This window comes from Chlorocebus sabaeus, chromosome 3 (genome assembly GCF_047675955.1).
Source record: "Chlorocebus sabaeus isolate Y175 chromosome 3, mChlSab1.0.hap1, whole genome shotgun sequence".
Taxonomy (NCBI): Eukaryota; Metazoa; Chordata; class Mammalia; order Primates; family Cercopithecidae; genus Chlorocebus; species Chlorocebus sabaeus.
Window position 1 is genome coordinate 59409782 of NC_132906.1, and position 16261 is coordinate 59426042.

Sequence of the window (16261 nt, forward strand, 5' to 3'; positions counted from 1 at the left end):
AGTACAGCCACTCTGGAGAACAGTATGGAGCTTCCCCAAAAAACTAAAACTAGAACTACCATATGATCCAACAATCCCACTGCTACGAATATACCCAAAAGAAAGGAAACTACTACATCAAGGAGATATCTGCACTCTCATGTTTATTGCAGCACTATTCACAATAGCCAAGATTTATAAGCAACCTAAGTGTCCATCAACAGATGAATGGATACAGAAAATGTGGTACATAAACACAATGGAGTACTATTTAACCATAAAAAAGATTGAGATCCTATCATTTGCAGCAAGATGTAACTGGAGGATACTATGATAAGTGAAAGAAGGCAGGCATCAAAAGACAAACTTCACATGTTCTCACTCATTTGTGGGAGCTAAAAATTAAAATAATTGAACTCATGAAGATAGTACAATGCTGGTTACTAGAGGCTGGGAAAGGTAGTCGGTGAGAGTGGGTGAGAAATGGGATGGTTAGTTGGCATAAAAACATAATTAGATTCAAGAGATCTACTATTTGACAGCACAGCAGGGTGATTACAGTCGGTGACAATTTGTTGTACACTTTAGAACAACTGAGGGAGTACAATTGGAATGCTCATAACACAAAGAAAGGACAAATGCTGGAGATGATGGAGACACCATTTACCCTAATGTGATTATTACACATTGTATCAAAATAACTCATGTACCCCACACACATACCTACTATCTATCCATCAAAATTTTTAAAAAAATTTAAATAGGAACAAAAAGAAAAAGAAGAGCCACTCATTTTGAAAAGAACAAGACTTTTCACTATTTTTGTCTGAAAAACTAATGAATAGACAACACAAATTGTAATATCTAAGAATTAAAGACCTACCTTTCCCACCTTGGTTCATGGCACCAGTGTCTCGTCCACACTGTCCTTTATTATTTACACCAAATGTCCACACTTCTCCGTTCTTCATTAAAACACAAGTGTGAGCTTTGCCCATAGCTACCTGAGTTACAAAATGGCCCTTCAAATCAGTTACCAAACCTAAAGGAAAGAAACAAATTTACTAAACACAATAAAAAGGCCCTTCTGAGCCTAGTAAAAGAACTACCTCAATACAGAACTGTTTATTTCTGGGGCAAAATAACTCAACAAAACGAGAAATAAGTAGCCAAAAGTCTGGCAGAGTATCACTGAATTAACTTTGTACATTGTAATGTAGCTTCAACGAATCCTAAAACGTTATCATCCAGACTTAGGGCATAACTTTACTGTAGCTTTCTCTCAAGCTTACTTCTCCTGAATGCTTCCTCCAAATGGTAAACCCTCTCCACAGTACTCAGAAGGGTCAGAAAATCTCAAACTTTTCTGGTCTAAGCACAAAGGAGCCCATAAATAATTTGTTTTACCTGCTTTGTCCTGCCTCAGCAAAACAAAGTAAAATACTTGCCATAGTATATTGACATGAAATTGTTTTTGTAGAAACTAGTGGACTTTCCAAAACAGTATTTTTCAATCCTTTTCAACCTACAACGCTTTCTTCCATAATCCAATACACAACTATTTTCTGAACTTCACTTATCCATGTATTATTTTCATTATACTTGTCATATCCAAGTGCCACTCATGTTATCTATTTAATATGTTTTGTATCAACTCTAAATTGATTGTAACATATTCAACCTTATCAAGTAGTAATAACATTAATAAAGATTATTGACTATTTTTCCAATATATATTAAAACAAAAACACGTTTTCAAGTATTTGTTTTAAATTACAAATAATATCAATCTCACAGTATGCTTTGGGAAAACTGTTCTACATTATTAGCTCAGATATCACTACCTTGAGGTGGCCTTCACTTTCACCTTACACTAGCTTAGGTCTTTTTGTTAATTATACCTCAAAAATTTCCACTTTTAATATCTAGCACATTTGAAAAAGGTTAAGTGTATGTGTATGTATATATAAAACAGTAGTTATTTATTATTAACAGTACTAGCTGACATGTTTTGAGACATTACATGATGTGCTAAGCATTTCTTAAGCTCTACCTCCTATAATCTTCATAACAACCATACGAAGCAGGTGCTATCATTATTTTTTGCAGGTAGAAAAAAAACAAAAAGAAAACTCTTAAACGTTAAGTAAACCGATACCCAGTTAAAGGTTAAGAAAACTGTTACCCAATTAAAAGTGTTGGTGCCAGGGGCTGGGTGCGGTGGCTTACGCCTGTAATCCCAGCACTTTGGGAGGCTGAGGCAGGTGGATCACTTGAGGTCAGGAGTTCGAGACCAGCCTGGCCAACACAGTGAAATCTCATCTCTACTAAAAATACAAAAAATTAGCTGGGCGTCGTGGTGTGTGCCTATAATCTCAGCTACTTGGGAGGCTGAGGTGGGACAATCGCTGGAACCTAGGAGGCAGAGGTTGCAGTGAGTTGAGATTGCGTCACTGCACTCCAGCCTGGGGGACAGAGTGAGACTCCATCCCCACCCCCACCAAAAAAAAAGTGTTGATGCTAGGATCTGAGTCTATGTCCATAACCATTCAATGCCACTTCCCCAACATTTAAGTCCTCTAATACCCAACTGTCCTTCAGATCCTTAAAAAGGCAGTAACCAGATCTGACAGGTCCATCAATCACTGATGTATCATCCATGCTCAATAAATATATGTTGAAGAGATATACAAGTTTCCATCAGCTCTACCCAGTGAATGTTAGTAAGCAACAATTATTCTGAATATTATTTTTAAAGTGTACAAGAGCCCACACCCAAATTCTGATTTACTCTGATAGCTGCTTCCAATTGAGAATCTAAATATTATAGCATTAAGCCAGTTCACTTATCATCTGGGTACCTCTTGACTTAATAATTAATGGCTATAAATGTTCTACAGGTGTAATTTCCCCAGCATGAGACAATCACATAAATTTCTAATCATAAACTTCATTAATTATAATTTCCTTTCTTACAAAGAAACTCAAAGGTTTTACATACTTATTACACATAAAATCCTTCCAAGTGAGATGCCTCATTCATTATATTCATTTCTAGCTGCTAGAAAGAAAATCTAGTAACCAAATGTGACAAGTTTTTGAGATTAGCATTTATAAATATAAAACGATTTAGCTAGTTCCATCCCTCATATCCACTTCTTAAACTTGGTTTATCAGTCACCCAGACACTAGAAAATAATTCTTGAGACCCTACAATGTGGCAGACACTGTGCTAGGCACTGGGGATAGAACAGTAAATAAGACAGATCATCCCAGCCAAACACCCTAATGGGGGAGAAAAAATACTTCAACAATTATAAACTAGCTTTGTCATGAAAATCACTTCCCCAGGATACTACCACTGTCCCAGGGACATGTCCCATAAGCACCTGAATCTAGGGAAAGCATTCCACAGAAGTCACAGCTACAGTGAAGCTTCCCTTGCCAAGCTCTATGATTAGCTCTGCATGAAACTAGGGACAGTGCTCCTAATGACAAGATATGACAGAAAATTTCTCTTTTGAAATATTTCACATTTGAAAGGAAATGTAAAAAATGTAGAGAAAGCATGCTACAAACATAAATTTTCTAGATATGTCTTTGTCATACAAAACTAATACTGAAACTTCTTTGCATAAAACTTTTTTTTAACTTACTTGAACTATCAGAGTAAATGGCATCTTTTCCAAACATGTAGAGTTCTCCATCTTTAGAAATAACAGAACTACTTCCATTATTGCAGGCTGTATACACCACAATCTTTCCTTCCATCTTAATTATCTTTTTAGGTTTATAAGGTTTGGATTGCCGTCTGCTCTTAGCTTTAAAAAAGAAATTAGATTAAATCAAGACCTCTATGTACCAATAATAATAATAATGGTTTGTATATAAAGCTCAAAGAAAAAAAAACATGTATTTTTGCATTTATGACACTATTCTATTTGTCCATTTTCACAAAGGCCTGGGCTTCCCAACATGTCACTTAAAATTAGTGAACCTGCTAGCCTCACCTGGTCAATTAATATTCATGTTATAATTGCTAGATCCTCATTCCTTGAAGTACATTCAAATTCTCAGTGAGTAATATTAGTTTTCTACCAAACTCCTGGAGGGCCCAATCTCTAAATTAGCTATTGCATTATTAATACCATTCTATTAACACATATCTAAAATCTCCTTTTTTTCCAAGTTGTAATTCACATGTATTCTTGTTAGATCCTGTAAAGTAAAAGAAGTTCCTCATTCATTCAACATATATACTGAATAAGCAGTTACATCAATTTTATATATATATATTTTTTTTTTTTTGAGATGGAGTCTTGCTCCTGTTGCCCAGGCTGGAGTACAATGGCACGATCTCAGCTCATTGCAACCTCCACCTCCCGGGTTGAAGTGATTCTCCTGCCTCAGCCTCCTGAGTAGCTGAGATTACAGGCACCCACAACTGCACCTGGCTAATTTTTGTATTTTTAGAAGAGATGGGGTTTTGCCATGTTGGTCAGGCTGGTCTCGAATTCCTGACCTTGTGATTCACCCGCCTTGGCCTTCCAAAGTGCTGGGATTACAGGTGTGAGACACGGTGCCCAGCTGTCAATGAGATATTATAAGGAAAGGAGATATATATATATATATGGAAGGAGAGTGAATAATTTTAAATGTGGTGATTCAAGCAGCCACTGCTCTCAAAAACTAAATCCTTGAACTAGGCAAAATATGGGAAACAAGAAACCAATTGTTCCTTCAGTCAACCCCAGTCCCTGCATGTCTTTCAGAACAAAAATATATTGCTGCTGTGCTGGGGCTTAAAATACTCTACTTTTCATATGACATGACACACACACACACACACACACATATGTATACACAAACACACATACGTATACATACAGACACATACACTACAACTACTTTACCTGGTCCTCAAAGAAAGGACAATGTCCTCCAAATGCCAGAAGGAAAAACTATTCTGAGAGATAATAATACACTTTATGGCTACTTTAAAGGGTTTTTCCAAATAATTTTTATTTTCACATTATTTTTACATTATGTATTGGCTTTACAACCTAATCCCTATAAGATGCTTCTCCAATGTGCTAAAATATATAAAGTACGTGAGAATTTATAACAAGAGAAAAATGACACTTTGAGGAAGACTGCACAGAAACATAAGAAATATGAGACATAAACAAAATAATTTTCTTTGTCATTGCTTAGCAATGATTCCATCACAGAGAAATAACACCAAAATGGTAATCCAGTCCAGGCATGCTGGCTCATGACTGTTATCTCAGCACTTTGGGAGGCTGGCAGATTGCTTGAGTGCAGGAGTTTGAGACCAGCCTGGGCAACATGGCAAAACTCCATCTCTACAAAAAATACAAAAATTAGCTGAGCATGGTTGCATGTGCCTATAGTCCCACATACTCATGAGGCTGAGGTGAGAGGGTCACTTGAGCCCAGGGGTCAAAGCTGCAGTGAGCTAATCACACTACTGCACTCCAGCCTGGGTCACAGAGTAAGACCCTGTCTCAAAAAAACACAAAAACAAAAACTGGAATCCACAGTCAATACTATTACAAAAGATTACATAAAGTTTACCTTCATTCTGAAGTATACATTCCTTCCAAAGTTTTGGGTTTCCTAAAATAATCTATTGCAACAAGTAAGTTTTTAAAATAACATTAACTGCTATAAAATAAGCATATACTCTCAGATGAATAGCCACGTTCCCATAAAGCATAAAAATTCATAAATATGAACTTTAGAATGAAATTAGCAAGCACATTTTTTTTTCAATGAACAGTAGCCCACTGCCATTAATTAAATATGTCCCCAGTGTAAAATCCTCTATTAACTTGGTGAGGTTAGTGTTGTTGAAATTGGTAACTTTATGTTAATAAAGTTTTATTTATTTTTACTAAAATAAAGCATTTATTTTTACTAAATGCATAGTTGATCACTCAACTTACTTGATTCTCCATCTTCTCCTTTACTAGCAGATCCTGTAAAGAATATGCTCCCATCTTCTGCAACTAAAAGGGCGTGAGAGCCATCGTGTCCAACTGAGAAGTGTACTATCTTTGGAGATTTTGTAATTGGCAGCTCAACCCATTTTCCTGCTGAAGGACCACCTTGTTTGATTCCAAGACTCTGGTATTTGCCAGTGTAATATATCTTATACATTAAAAAAAAAAAAAAAAAAAAAAAAAAAAAGGAATTATGGTGCTTTTTGTAATAGTGCATCAGGTTTCACACAGAAAAAAAAAGAACATCAATATTTTACTGAAAAACAAAATTCACATAAAAACAAACTCTTTTTTACACTATTCAACTTATGGGAGTTGAGCAAGAAATACACATATTTTACCAAGAAGACACAGTTCATAACAGCTTTTTTATCTTTTATCCATTAAGTTTTCTGTCTTCTATAGGCACACTTCATAGTACCCTAAAATAACTACAATGGTAACATCAAAGATAACAGATCACCATAACAGATGTAATAATAAAGACGTTTGAAATATTTAGAGAATTACCAAATGTGACACAGAGACACAAAGTGAGCACACGCTGTTAGAAAAATGGTGCCAACAGACTCACTCAACTCAGGGTTGTCACAAACCTTCAATTTGTAAAAAGAGCAATTATTTGTGAAGTGCAACAAAACTAAGCACAATAAAATGAGGCATGCCTGTACTGTTCCCAACATGAATAAAATTTTATCTCATAAAAAATAATTTTAAATCAAAATTTAAAAGATAATTCTCATTAAAGATGCAAACTATATAAACTAATCAACAGATTGTACTTTAATCTCTTAAATCAGAGAATGCTAATTTTTAATCCAAAGAGAATAACTTACCTTTCCATTTGCTGTTTTCATTAGCGCAAACTCTCGTCCTGCACCAAGAATTGCTGACTCCTCATCAAATCCTGTACCTGAAATACAAGACTAATAAATACTATTGCATTTCTAATATGAAGAATTCTAAACACAACATGTACTATTCTGAGTGATTGCAATGTCAATTCAAAATCACTAAAAAACAAGGATGACAAAATGTTATACACTCAAATTTTTAAACATATTAACCGTAAGTATAGTACTCCAAGGAATGATAAAGCTATCATAATCTGTTTCTCTTGTTCCAAACCAGTACCAAATTAATTTTTTAAATATACAACAAAAAATTTTAAAAATTCAATGTCAGTAATATTCCTTGAATTAATGTAAAAATGGCCAAATTTTTATTGAGCATTTATTAGGTACCATGCATTATACAATTCACAAAATTTATCTCATTTGATTCCTCAACTATATCACTTGGTTTACAAATAAGCAAATATAAAGGTTGGAGAGGTTAGTCCAGACACAGTCATTTGAGCTTGGAACAATGCCATGCAGATATGTGAATTAAAGTATTTCAGATTCTCTGCCTATGTCTTTTTCTACAGAAGAACATCTTATATAGCTACTCCATGAATTCAAATATATATTTTATATATATATATAAAATGCATATACACACAGATCCTTATGCATATTTTCAAATTGTAAAACTATAAATAATTGTAACTTTATATATACTATATTTTATGATTTTGTCCAACTATACAAACTACTAATTAGTTTATGGGCTTTTAAAATTTTAAATATGTAATTTCAATTCGATATTTTTCTAGGGAAGAATTATAAAAATACTACAAAATTAGAATATATAAAGTAAAGCACTAATGCCAAGTTTATTAAATATAATGAGATAACAGTCAAAAAAGGAGGAGGATCTTGCAAAGAACCCTACAAGTTATGGAAGGTCACTATTAAACCTGGAGTGACGTGGCAAGCCAAAACTAAAACTCTCAGGAGAACTCATGATCCTAATTACTTTTACAACATTACAACAGCAAATAATCTAAGCCGAAGAAATACTCTGTGGTTATCTGCATTTCTCTATCTAAATGAAAGATTACTGACCTGTGTGTAAGGCCAATTACCACTGTCACAATCTATAACATCATTCTATAGTTACCTTGAAAATCTGTTCAAGTAAAAACTTAAAAAATTTCAATGAGAGAACTATGCATATTGTTGTAATGACATTTACAACGTAAGTTTTCAAATTTTTAAATAGTTGAATAATGATGCAGCATACAAACTAATGACATTCACCAATATCCATCCATAATTCTCATTAAATTTTATTTTCTTTTGCTCTATTCAAAACAAAAATGAGAAATTATTAGTCATTTCTTTAGAATGGTCTTCAAATATCGTACTTTGTTTAAAGGCCGCATTTCCTATTTATTCATATTAATTCAAAATTATCCTTTATATTAATAGTAACAGACACAAAATAGCTGCTACAATATAAGCTGAACTGGTGAAAACACAATTCATTTTTAAGAGAATTAAAAACTGAAAATTAAAATACAGGGAAAACACTTGATTTGCTATCTTACTTATAATATGCAAGTCCTTTTCCAGATCGAATAGTGAGATACCACAGGCATGTAAGCATTTTCTAGCCAGTTTAAGTTGCAATTCTTGCTGCAGAACAGGTTCAGTGCTTGTGGCAAATATTCTGACAACAAAGCCATCCTAAGAAAAATAAAACAACCACAGCATTATATCACAGAAAGAGGTCGTTCAAGGCTCTACAGTCTATCTAATAAAAGCTAAATAATTTGAGCCAGAGAAATTCAATTTACACTAGTTACTTAAGATTCAGGATACTTACATCTCTTGAAGCAGCTATCTGATTAATATATTCTCCATCAGTGAATAAAATATTTTGACCTTCAGTGTGGCAATCTGTGCAAAAGGAAGAAAAAGTATTTATATTACAATACAAACAAATACCTTGCAAAATGAATTTACTCCTCTGTTGAAGTCAAAATGAGAGTTCTCCACGCAATAAGGATAAACTTAAACTCAAAAGGAGACTGTGCTTTTTAATAAAGAATTACAAATTAGCAGAGATTAATTCAACTAATCATACTTATTACATTTTTGCTTATATTTATAAATCTTCCATAACCAAGGACCTGAGATTCCCACCTCATTTCAAAATGAGTTAGTATTAGATATAGTCTGATAGTAAACATGCACCACAATGAACAAACTATAATGTTGGTTACAATCATTTCAATACAATCACATGCAATGGAGGCAACACTCTACTCTCAGACATACATCACAGTCATTAGTGTCACAGAAAAATACAGACTTAAAGCTTCTGTATTTGATGTCTATTGTGCCCAACTAGATATCCCTTGCTTTGTAAAATGGATATTCATAACCAGTTGTGCATTTCCCACTTAGAAATTCTATGTTTATTCACAGCATTTTTAGCATTTAGTGTGCTCTAAACTTTTTAAATATTTGTCCAACACACAGCAGACAAATACATGCTTACGTTTTTACTTTTATCTCAAAGCAGTCATGTATCTTGGCTAGAATACCGTATTTCATCAATACTGTATGCATCTCCATAAAATAGTACACCACATACTTTGATCAAAATAATGCACAAGCTCAATTGTAACAAGGGATACCAGTATTACAGAAGGACCACAGGAACATGTGTTAGTGACTGCTACTAAATAACACAAAACTACAAGCAAAATCAACATCTAAGTATAAATTCTATCCTTTTGGAAAAACAAATTTTCAGCAAGCAAGTTAAAAGCACACACACACACACATACTTCCCAAAATAACTGCAGAGAACTAGGATGAATCTCTCCATTAATCACAATACCAAAACAAAAAATAACATTTCATTTCTAGTTGCACCTGAATCAACAAAACATAAAATTCTGATTTTGGAATGCAGTAATGGAGCCCACCCGAATAAGCTAGATTATTCTTTATCTTTGCCCGGGAGCTTCATACTAGCATACTTCCTTATCATAAATATGCAAAACACAGGCAGACCCTTACCAAATAGAGAATTCAGGGATCACAAACTGGAAATAGAAACTGGGAGACAAGGCCCACTGGTAGCCCAAGAGACTTGGTAATCAAAGAGAGGAGAAATCAAAAGAAAGAGTTCCTAGTCCACTGTACAGAACACAAAGAGGCGCAAGAAAGATGCTTCTCAAGCTCTAAGCAGTAAGATTTTAAACTAAAAAGCAAAGAAGAAAAACTCATTATAATTTCAGATAAATGCAGGGGTGAAGAGTGAAGCGGCGCAAGAAGAGTAGCAAAAAGCCTCAGAACTGAGGCAACCTGTCACCAGACATGGGGAGAAAATGACATAAAGATACAATCTGTAAGATAAGCTGAGGTTTAAAGAATAAAATGACAATTATCAGAGAAAAAAGTATGTTTTAAACTCGTCAAAACTAGGTTGAAATACTTTTTAAATAAACTATACTGTAAGACAAGCAGGAACATGAAGCTCGGGGAATTACCTGATTTATGTCAACTTGAAACATGGTATTCATTACCTTCTATAAACCTGACAATTTACTTCTGCTCCTTGATTGGAAGGCTACAGAGCGGAGCTATCCCTACCCAGGAAAAACAAAAAGTGCTATTTGATGAAAATTCAGTCCAGGTCAAAAAAATGAGAAAATTACAAAAGGCTTCTTCAGGCTTGAGGGAGGAGTCTTCTGCCACGCGGTTTCAAGATTTTCTCTTTATCCTTTCTTTATCCATCATGTAGTATTTTAAGATCATAGCTTCAGGAATATATCAAGCAATGTCTGCCAGTTTTGAAGACAAATACGGGGCTATCTTCCCGAAGTTTGATTCACTCTTCACCACTAATACAGCACACACTTATGAAACACAGAAAGCCACGCTTGTATTGTTCAAAGTTGCATTTCAGAAGTTAAACGAAGCAATGGAATTTAAACTGAATAAAGACATTGAGTAATTTTTTTTATCAAGGCAGAATAAATAAAACAGCTGTAGGCAGATATTTTCAAATTGTCTTCTCAGTCACTGTCTCCATTACTTGTGCAGGGTTTCTCAGAAGCAAATCCTTGATATTAGTACCCATGTGTTATAGCAGAGGGCATGTGTCAATTAGAATTTTTCCTCTACAACATTATCCTAAAATGACTGGCACAAAGATAGCACAACAGGAATGCTCATTACAGTGTAATTTATATAGCAAAACACTGGAAGGCTTTCATTCCCAAACATTAATCAATGGAATATATTTTGTAACATTTAAGTGACATGGTAGAAGACTATTTAGTGACCTAGAAATATTTTCAGAATATTAAGTGAAAGAGATAGATTAAAAAAGCAATATGTAGCATATGATCACACTTTTTTACAAGTATGGACATATACACACAGGAAAAATACGAGAAGGATATTTACCAACATGTTCATAGTGTTTATATATGGGAAGTGGGATTATAATTATTTCAATTCATTCTTTTTAGTTCATATGATTTTTATACAACAAACATGATTACTTTTAATACATGTATAAATATGTGCAGGGAGTGTGCAAGTTATCAAAAGTATTTTTTAATATTATTATTATCATTATTGTTATTATGACCAAAGACATGGCCCAGGACTTGTAATGAACCAAAAAAAAAAAACAAAAAACCAACCCTGTTGACATATCTGAAAACAGATGGCTATTTTCAAAATGATTTTATTAAGTCAACTGCTTTCCAAAGCTGCTCTATTTCTGAAATGGACACAAAATGTGGTATTTACTTTAACATAGTGTCATGTACACTAATATGTATCTATGTATAGGTAGTAAGGTTCCAATAAATGTTTGATGAAGTTATTAAGAGTATATTTAAAAATTAACATGCAGCCCAGGGGCAGCTATTCTTCTCAATGCACTCTTCAGAAGCAGCTCTCACTTTCAGATGGTCAAGTGCTTACAAGTAATATTGCTACTATGAAATTATTGACAGACACATTAGACGTTCAAGATTTTAATATAAACAGCTTCAGAAAGTATCAACATTATAAGCAAATTCAAAGACCTTACAATAAAGAATATGCATTTTTCCACCATTTGACAAAATTTGAGACCTACTGCCTGAGAATTTAGCAGTGATTTAAGTGAATATATAAAAGCCTCAAAATTAAAGCAAAATAAACTATGTCCAAAGACCTTTATCAAAGCATTATTAAGAAGCGTAAGAAGCATAAATGATGAAATTTTAAAAAAATTCCTGACCCACCCTAAACTCTCTGTCTCTAAAACCTCTTTAACATAAATAAAATAAAATAAAGGAGGAAAACTCAACTGCAGTGTTGTTAAAGTAAAAATAAACAGAAGGTTCTTTATATTGGATCACATGAGAGTCAGAGTTCTGATTATATTAAGAGCAACACAGTTACATCACTCCACTAATTCAGCAGCTAAGAAAATTGTGGTGAGGTGAGGTCAGAGATTAGGCCATAGATGGCCAATTTTGAAAACAAATATTAAAACTTATTATATTTCTATGTCTATTGTCTTGATATGTATTAACTTTACATAGACTATAAAATGCTTTGTATGTCAAGATTTTTAAAACTCTTTTATAAGCAAGCACTATCCCTTGCTAATCATTCTTTATGTGTCTAAATAGCCTAACATGCACATTTCTTAAAACTGCTTGTGGAAAAAAAATAATGACTACTTGAAACATACCTGGTAACATTACAGTACCATCTTGCTCCAGTGTTTCAGGGCTTATCCTTATGGCTGTCATGCTGTGGTTATTCACATCTCTATATAATAAATAACCCTGATAACAGCAAAACATTTTCCTGTTAAAATATTTATTACTAATTCAGCAGAAACAGCAGCCATACAACTCCATATTACATGTTTTTGAGTTACAATAATACATCAATATTGATGTCTAAAAGATGTTAAAGATTAAAAATATAAGAACATTCCTCTCATTTAGAGGAAAAGTCATTATTGAAAATTGATTTAACACATTCCCAGAAACATAATTAGGTATACTAAACAGGACAGTACAGGTACAAACATTTTGTTTAAAATGACCATATCACTAGCCAAGTAAATAATATAAATGATCACTGTTACTTTTAACAAATAATTTAAGAAAAATAACAAGTATTGAGTTTGCTATTTGAAAATGAATAGCACAGTGGTTTCAGAAGGTGTGATATGTCACTGAACACACTTCTATAATAAAATATTTTCCACGGCATTATTTCTTAGATAAAACACAGTAGGGTGGCAAATAAAAATTCAATGACATATTTTAAGCTAAGTTCAACTTTTAAGCGACAATTACTGAGAAACTAATTTGTTATCTAAAATTTAATTTCAGGCTGGGGGCGGTGGCTCACGCCTGTAATCCCAGCACTTTGGGAGGCTGAGGCACTTTGGGAGGCTGGGATTTGTCCCAGCTACTCAGGAGGCTGAGGCAGGAGAATCGCCTGAACCTGGGAGGCGTAGGTTGCAGTGAGCTGAGATCGCGCCACTGCATTCCAGCCTTGGTGACAAAAGTGAAACTACAACTCCAAAAAAAATTTTAATTCCAAATTCTCCCCAATAGTTGATACAGTAGAATTATTCTTCACGTAACAACAATAATTTCCATAGTTTTCAAAATAGTTTCAAATATCTTTTATCATTTGATCCTGACAACAAATCTCATGAGCTCAGCAAGGCAGGCATGCAGGGAAATCTTTATTCTCTATCCTTATAGAAGGGAACTTGGGTTTCACTGTTCAGGTGGGTACCATATGGAAAAAAATATTTCTAGTCCCTCTTGTCCATCCTTCATTTGCTTTTCTCCATAAGAGGAGGAGTAATGTATCCATCTGGCTGCTGACCTTGTAAAAGGTTGACACCTATCTGGCTATGTTGGTCAGCAGATAAGATCACAACATTAAGACACACCAGCCCATGGCTTTTCCCTCTTGTGATTCTTTGCATATTCTCCATGCAGGTAGCTGTCTACTGAGCAGGCCAAACACTGTTTCCTAGAAAGTACTGAAACTAGACTAAAATGAAAGAGTTTCTGGTAAGAAACTCTAATTTGGCCTCAGGACACGTATACATTTCCAATTGAAACGTGCTAATCAGGCTGGGTGGGGTGGCTCAGGCCTGTAATCCCAGCACTTTGGCTCACTTGAGGTCAGGCAGGTGGCTCACTTGAAGTCAGGGGTTCAAGACCAGCCTGGCCAACATGGTGAAACCCTGTCTCTACTAGAAATACAAAAAAAATAGCTAGGCACAGTGGCATGGGCCTGTAGTCCCAGCTTCTCAGGAAGCTGAGGCGCAAGAATCTCTTCAACCCAGGAGGCAGAGGTTGCAGTGAGCTGAGACTGCGCTACTCCACTCTAGCCTGGATGACACAGCGAGATTCTGTCTCAATTTTTAAAAAAAGTGCTAATGATAAAGGTGGTCTTCAATTCTTATCTAGAGACTCACTTAAACAAGAACTCTAAAGAAGGTATGTTTAATCCCATCTTAAAGCTAAATAACAGAGGACCAAATAAGTTAAATGAGCTGTCCAGTCATATAGCTAGTAATAAGCAGAGCCAGAACTAAAACCGAACCTCTTATGAGTTCTGAGCCAGTGTTCTTTACACTACACTATTCAGTTGTTATGGCCATATTAGTAAAACTATATCATTTTTGTTTAAGTAGAAGTGACATTATTGATTAAACAAGGACAAATCACATGTTTTAAAAGATAAGAAAATTTTGGTTTATTGTGGATAGTCTCTTACCTGAGCATACCCTAACCAAGACTTTTTTTCTTTTCTGTTTCTAATACGGGATGTAGAATTGTATATATGGCCCTGCAAAATAAAAAAAGTTAGTCTATCAGTGGTTTCATAATCAACAGTCAATGAAAAATAATACAAATGGGTGAATGACATTTAATGCCTGTATTTCAATTATAGTTTTCAAATAAATATTATTACATCCAAATTAGGTCACATTCTAGAAATGAAACTAGAAACACACAGAACACAATTCATTATGGTTGTAACTCTGTATAATTAAGGAACTGTAAGAAAGCACATTACCCTAACTGTTCCACTGTATCCAGAGCCTATTTTATATAATCCATCCTTGCATAACAGATAAAGAAAAAATCCATCATTCTGAAGTAGACATTGGTCATCTTCATCAACAGATATTTCTTTTAATGGCCACTTGTGCATTAAAGCTGCTTTCTTAATGCCATTACTAAACCAGTCCTGAATTTGAATTTTCCCCACCAAAACTGCTTGTACACTTCTCTGTAGCGAATTTAGAATTGTTGGCACCTAGTCAAAAGAGAAGAAAAAAATGACAAAACATTTTAAAATGTTACAAACACAAAACAAAGATACTTTGGTAACATATCATCATTGATAAGACAATAAATTGTTCAGAATAATACTTTGCAAGCCAGCAAAAAGTACCAACTAAAAGTTCATCTATAAGAAGCAAATCTCAAACAAGGTAGAATTCTTTACTCTTGGGATTCCATGTCATTCACCAATACTGTAAAATCTTAGCCATTATTTCAAGTACTCTATCTCCACAAATCTATTATTGCCTTGTGGAACTCATATTGTATTACATCAGATTTTGTCATTCTTGATCCATGTTTCTTATTTTATCTTCCATATTTCTCTCCTTGTCACTCTGTTGCATTCAAGATAATTCCTTCCTCTTTATCCTTCAGTTTGCCATTTCCATCTTCAATCATATTATACAATAGTTAACCCATTTTAAGTTTCTAATTGTAATTGTTTGGTTTTTCATTTCCAGGAATTCAATTTGTTTTTTTTCCTAATGTCTGACTACTTTTTATATTCTCACTCCTTAATCATACTTTTGGCATTTTCTTTTATTACTTTAACCATACTTTATATATTCATACACATACACATTCTATATCAAATAATTTCAGTATCTAAGGATTTGGCAGGATTGATTCTACCATATTTGTTTCTGCTAATTCTCAATAATGGTGCCTTTTTCCATGTGCTTTTTTTATTGATTTGTTTCTGAGCTCAAATGCAATAAACAATGTTTTATCTGCAGAAAACTTTTGAAGTCGAGAGTTCAACCCTCCAGAAAGGATTTCAGTCTCCTTCAATATAGCACCTTGCAGTACTACCATGTCTACCTTGCTTTAAACTCTCTGCTAAACTTTTTGAAATGGACAAGTAATATGCAGTTGGGTGCCAAAATAAATCTGAAATGTGAATAGTTATACACACTGATAGGGTTTGGTTGTGTTCCCACTCAAATCTCATCTTGAATTCCCATGTGTTGTGGAAGGGACCCAGTGGGAGGTAACTGAATCATGGGGGCAAGTC

At 34.2% G+C, this 16261-nt stretch overlaps 1 protein-coding gene across 12 annotated transcripts in view; it reads right to left on the reverse strand.

The window, feature by feature from the left end:
* The window catches only part of MYCBP2 (MYC binding protein 2), a 290113-nt gene that overhangs the window by 219197 nt on the left and 54655 nt on the right, over nucleotides 1-16261 (reverse strand). For all 12 annotated transcript variants that reach the window (XM_073014412.1, XM_073014414.1, XM_073014413.1 and 9 more), the window contains exons 6-14: nucleotides 14975-15217; nucleotides 14672-14743; nucleotides 12606-12702; nucleotides 8718-8791; nucleotides 8440-8578; nucleotides 6842-6918; nucleotides 5949-6153; nucleotides 3636-3800; nucleotides 863-1021 (exon numbers count right to left, since the gene is read on the reverse strand). In XM_073014412.1, coding sequence (XP_072870513.1) covers nucleotides 863-1021; nucleotides 3636-3800; nucleotides 5949-6153; nucleotides 6842-6918; nucleotides 8440-8578; nucleotides 8718-8791; nucleotides 12606-12702; nucleotides 14672-14743; nucleotides 14975-15217 — 1231 coding nt within the window. The remainder of the gene's footprint in view (nucleotides 1-862; nucleotides 1022-3635; nucleotides 3801-5948; nucleotides 6154-6841; nucleotides 6919-8439; nucleotides 8579-8717; nucleotides 8792-12605; nucleotides 12703-14671; nucleotides 14744-14974; nucleotides 15218-16261) is intronic.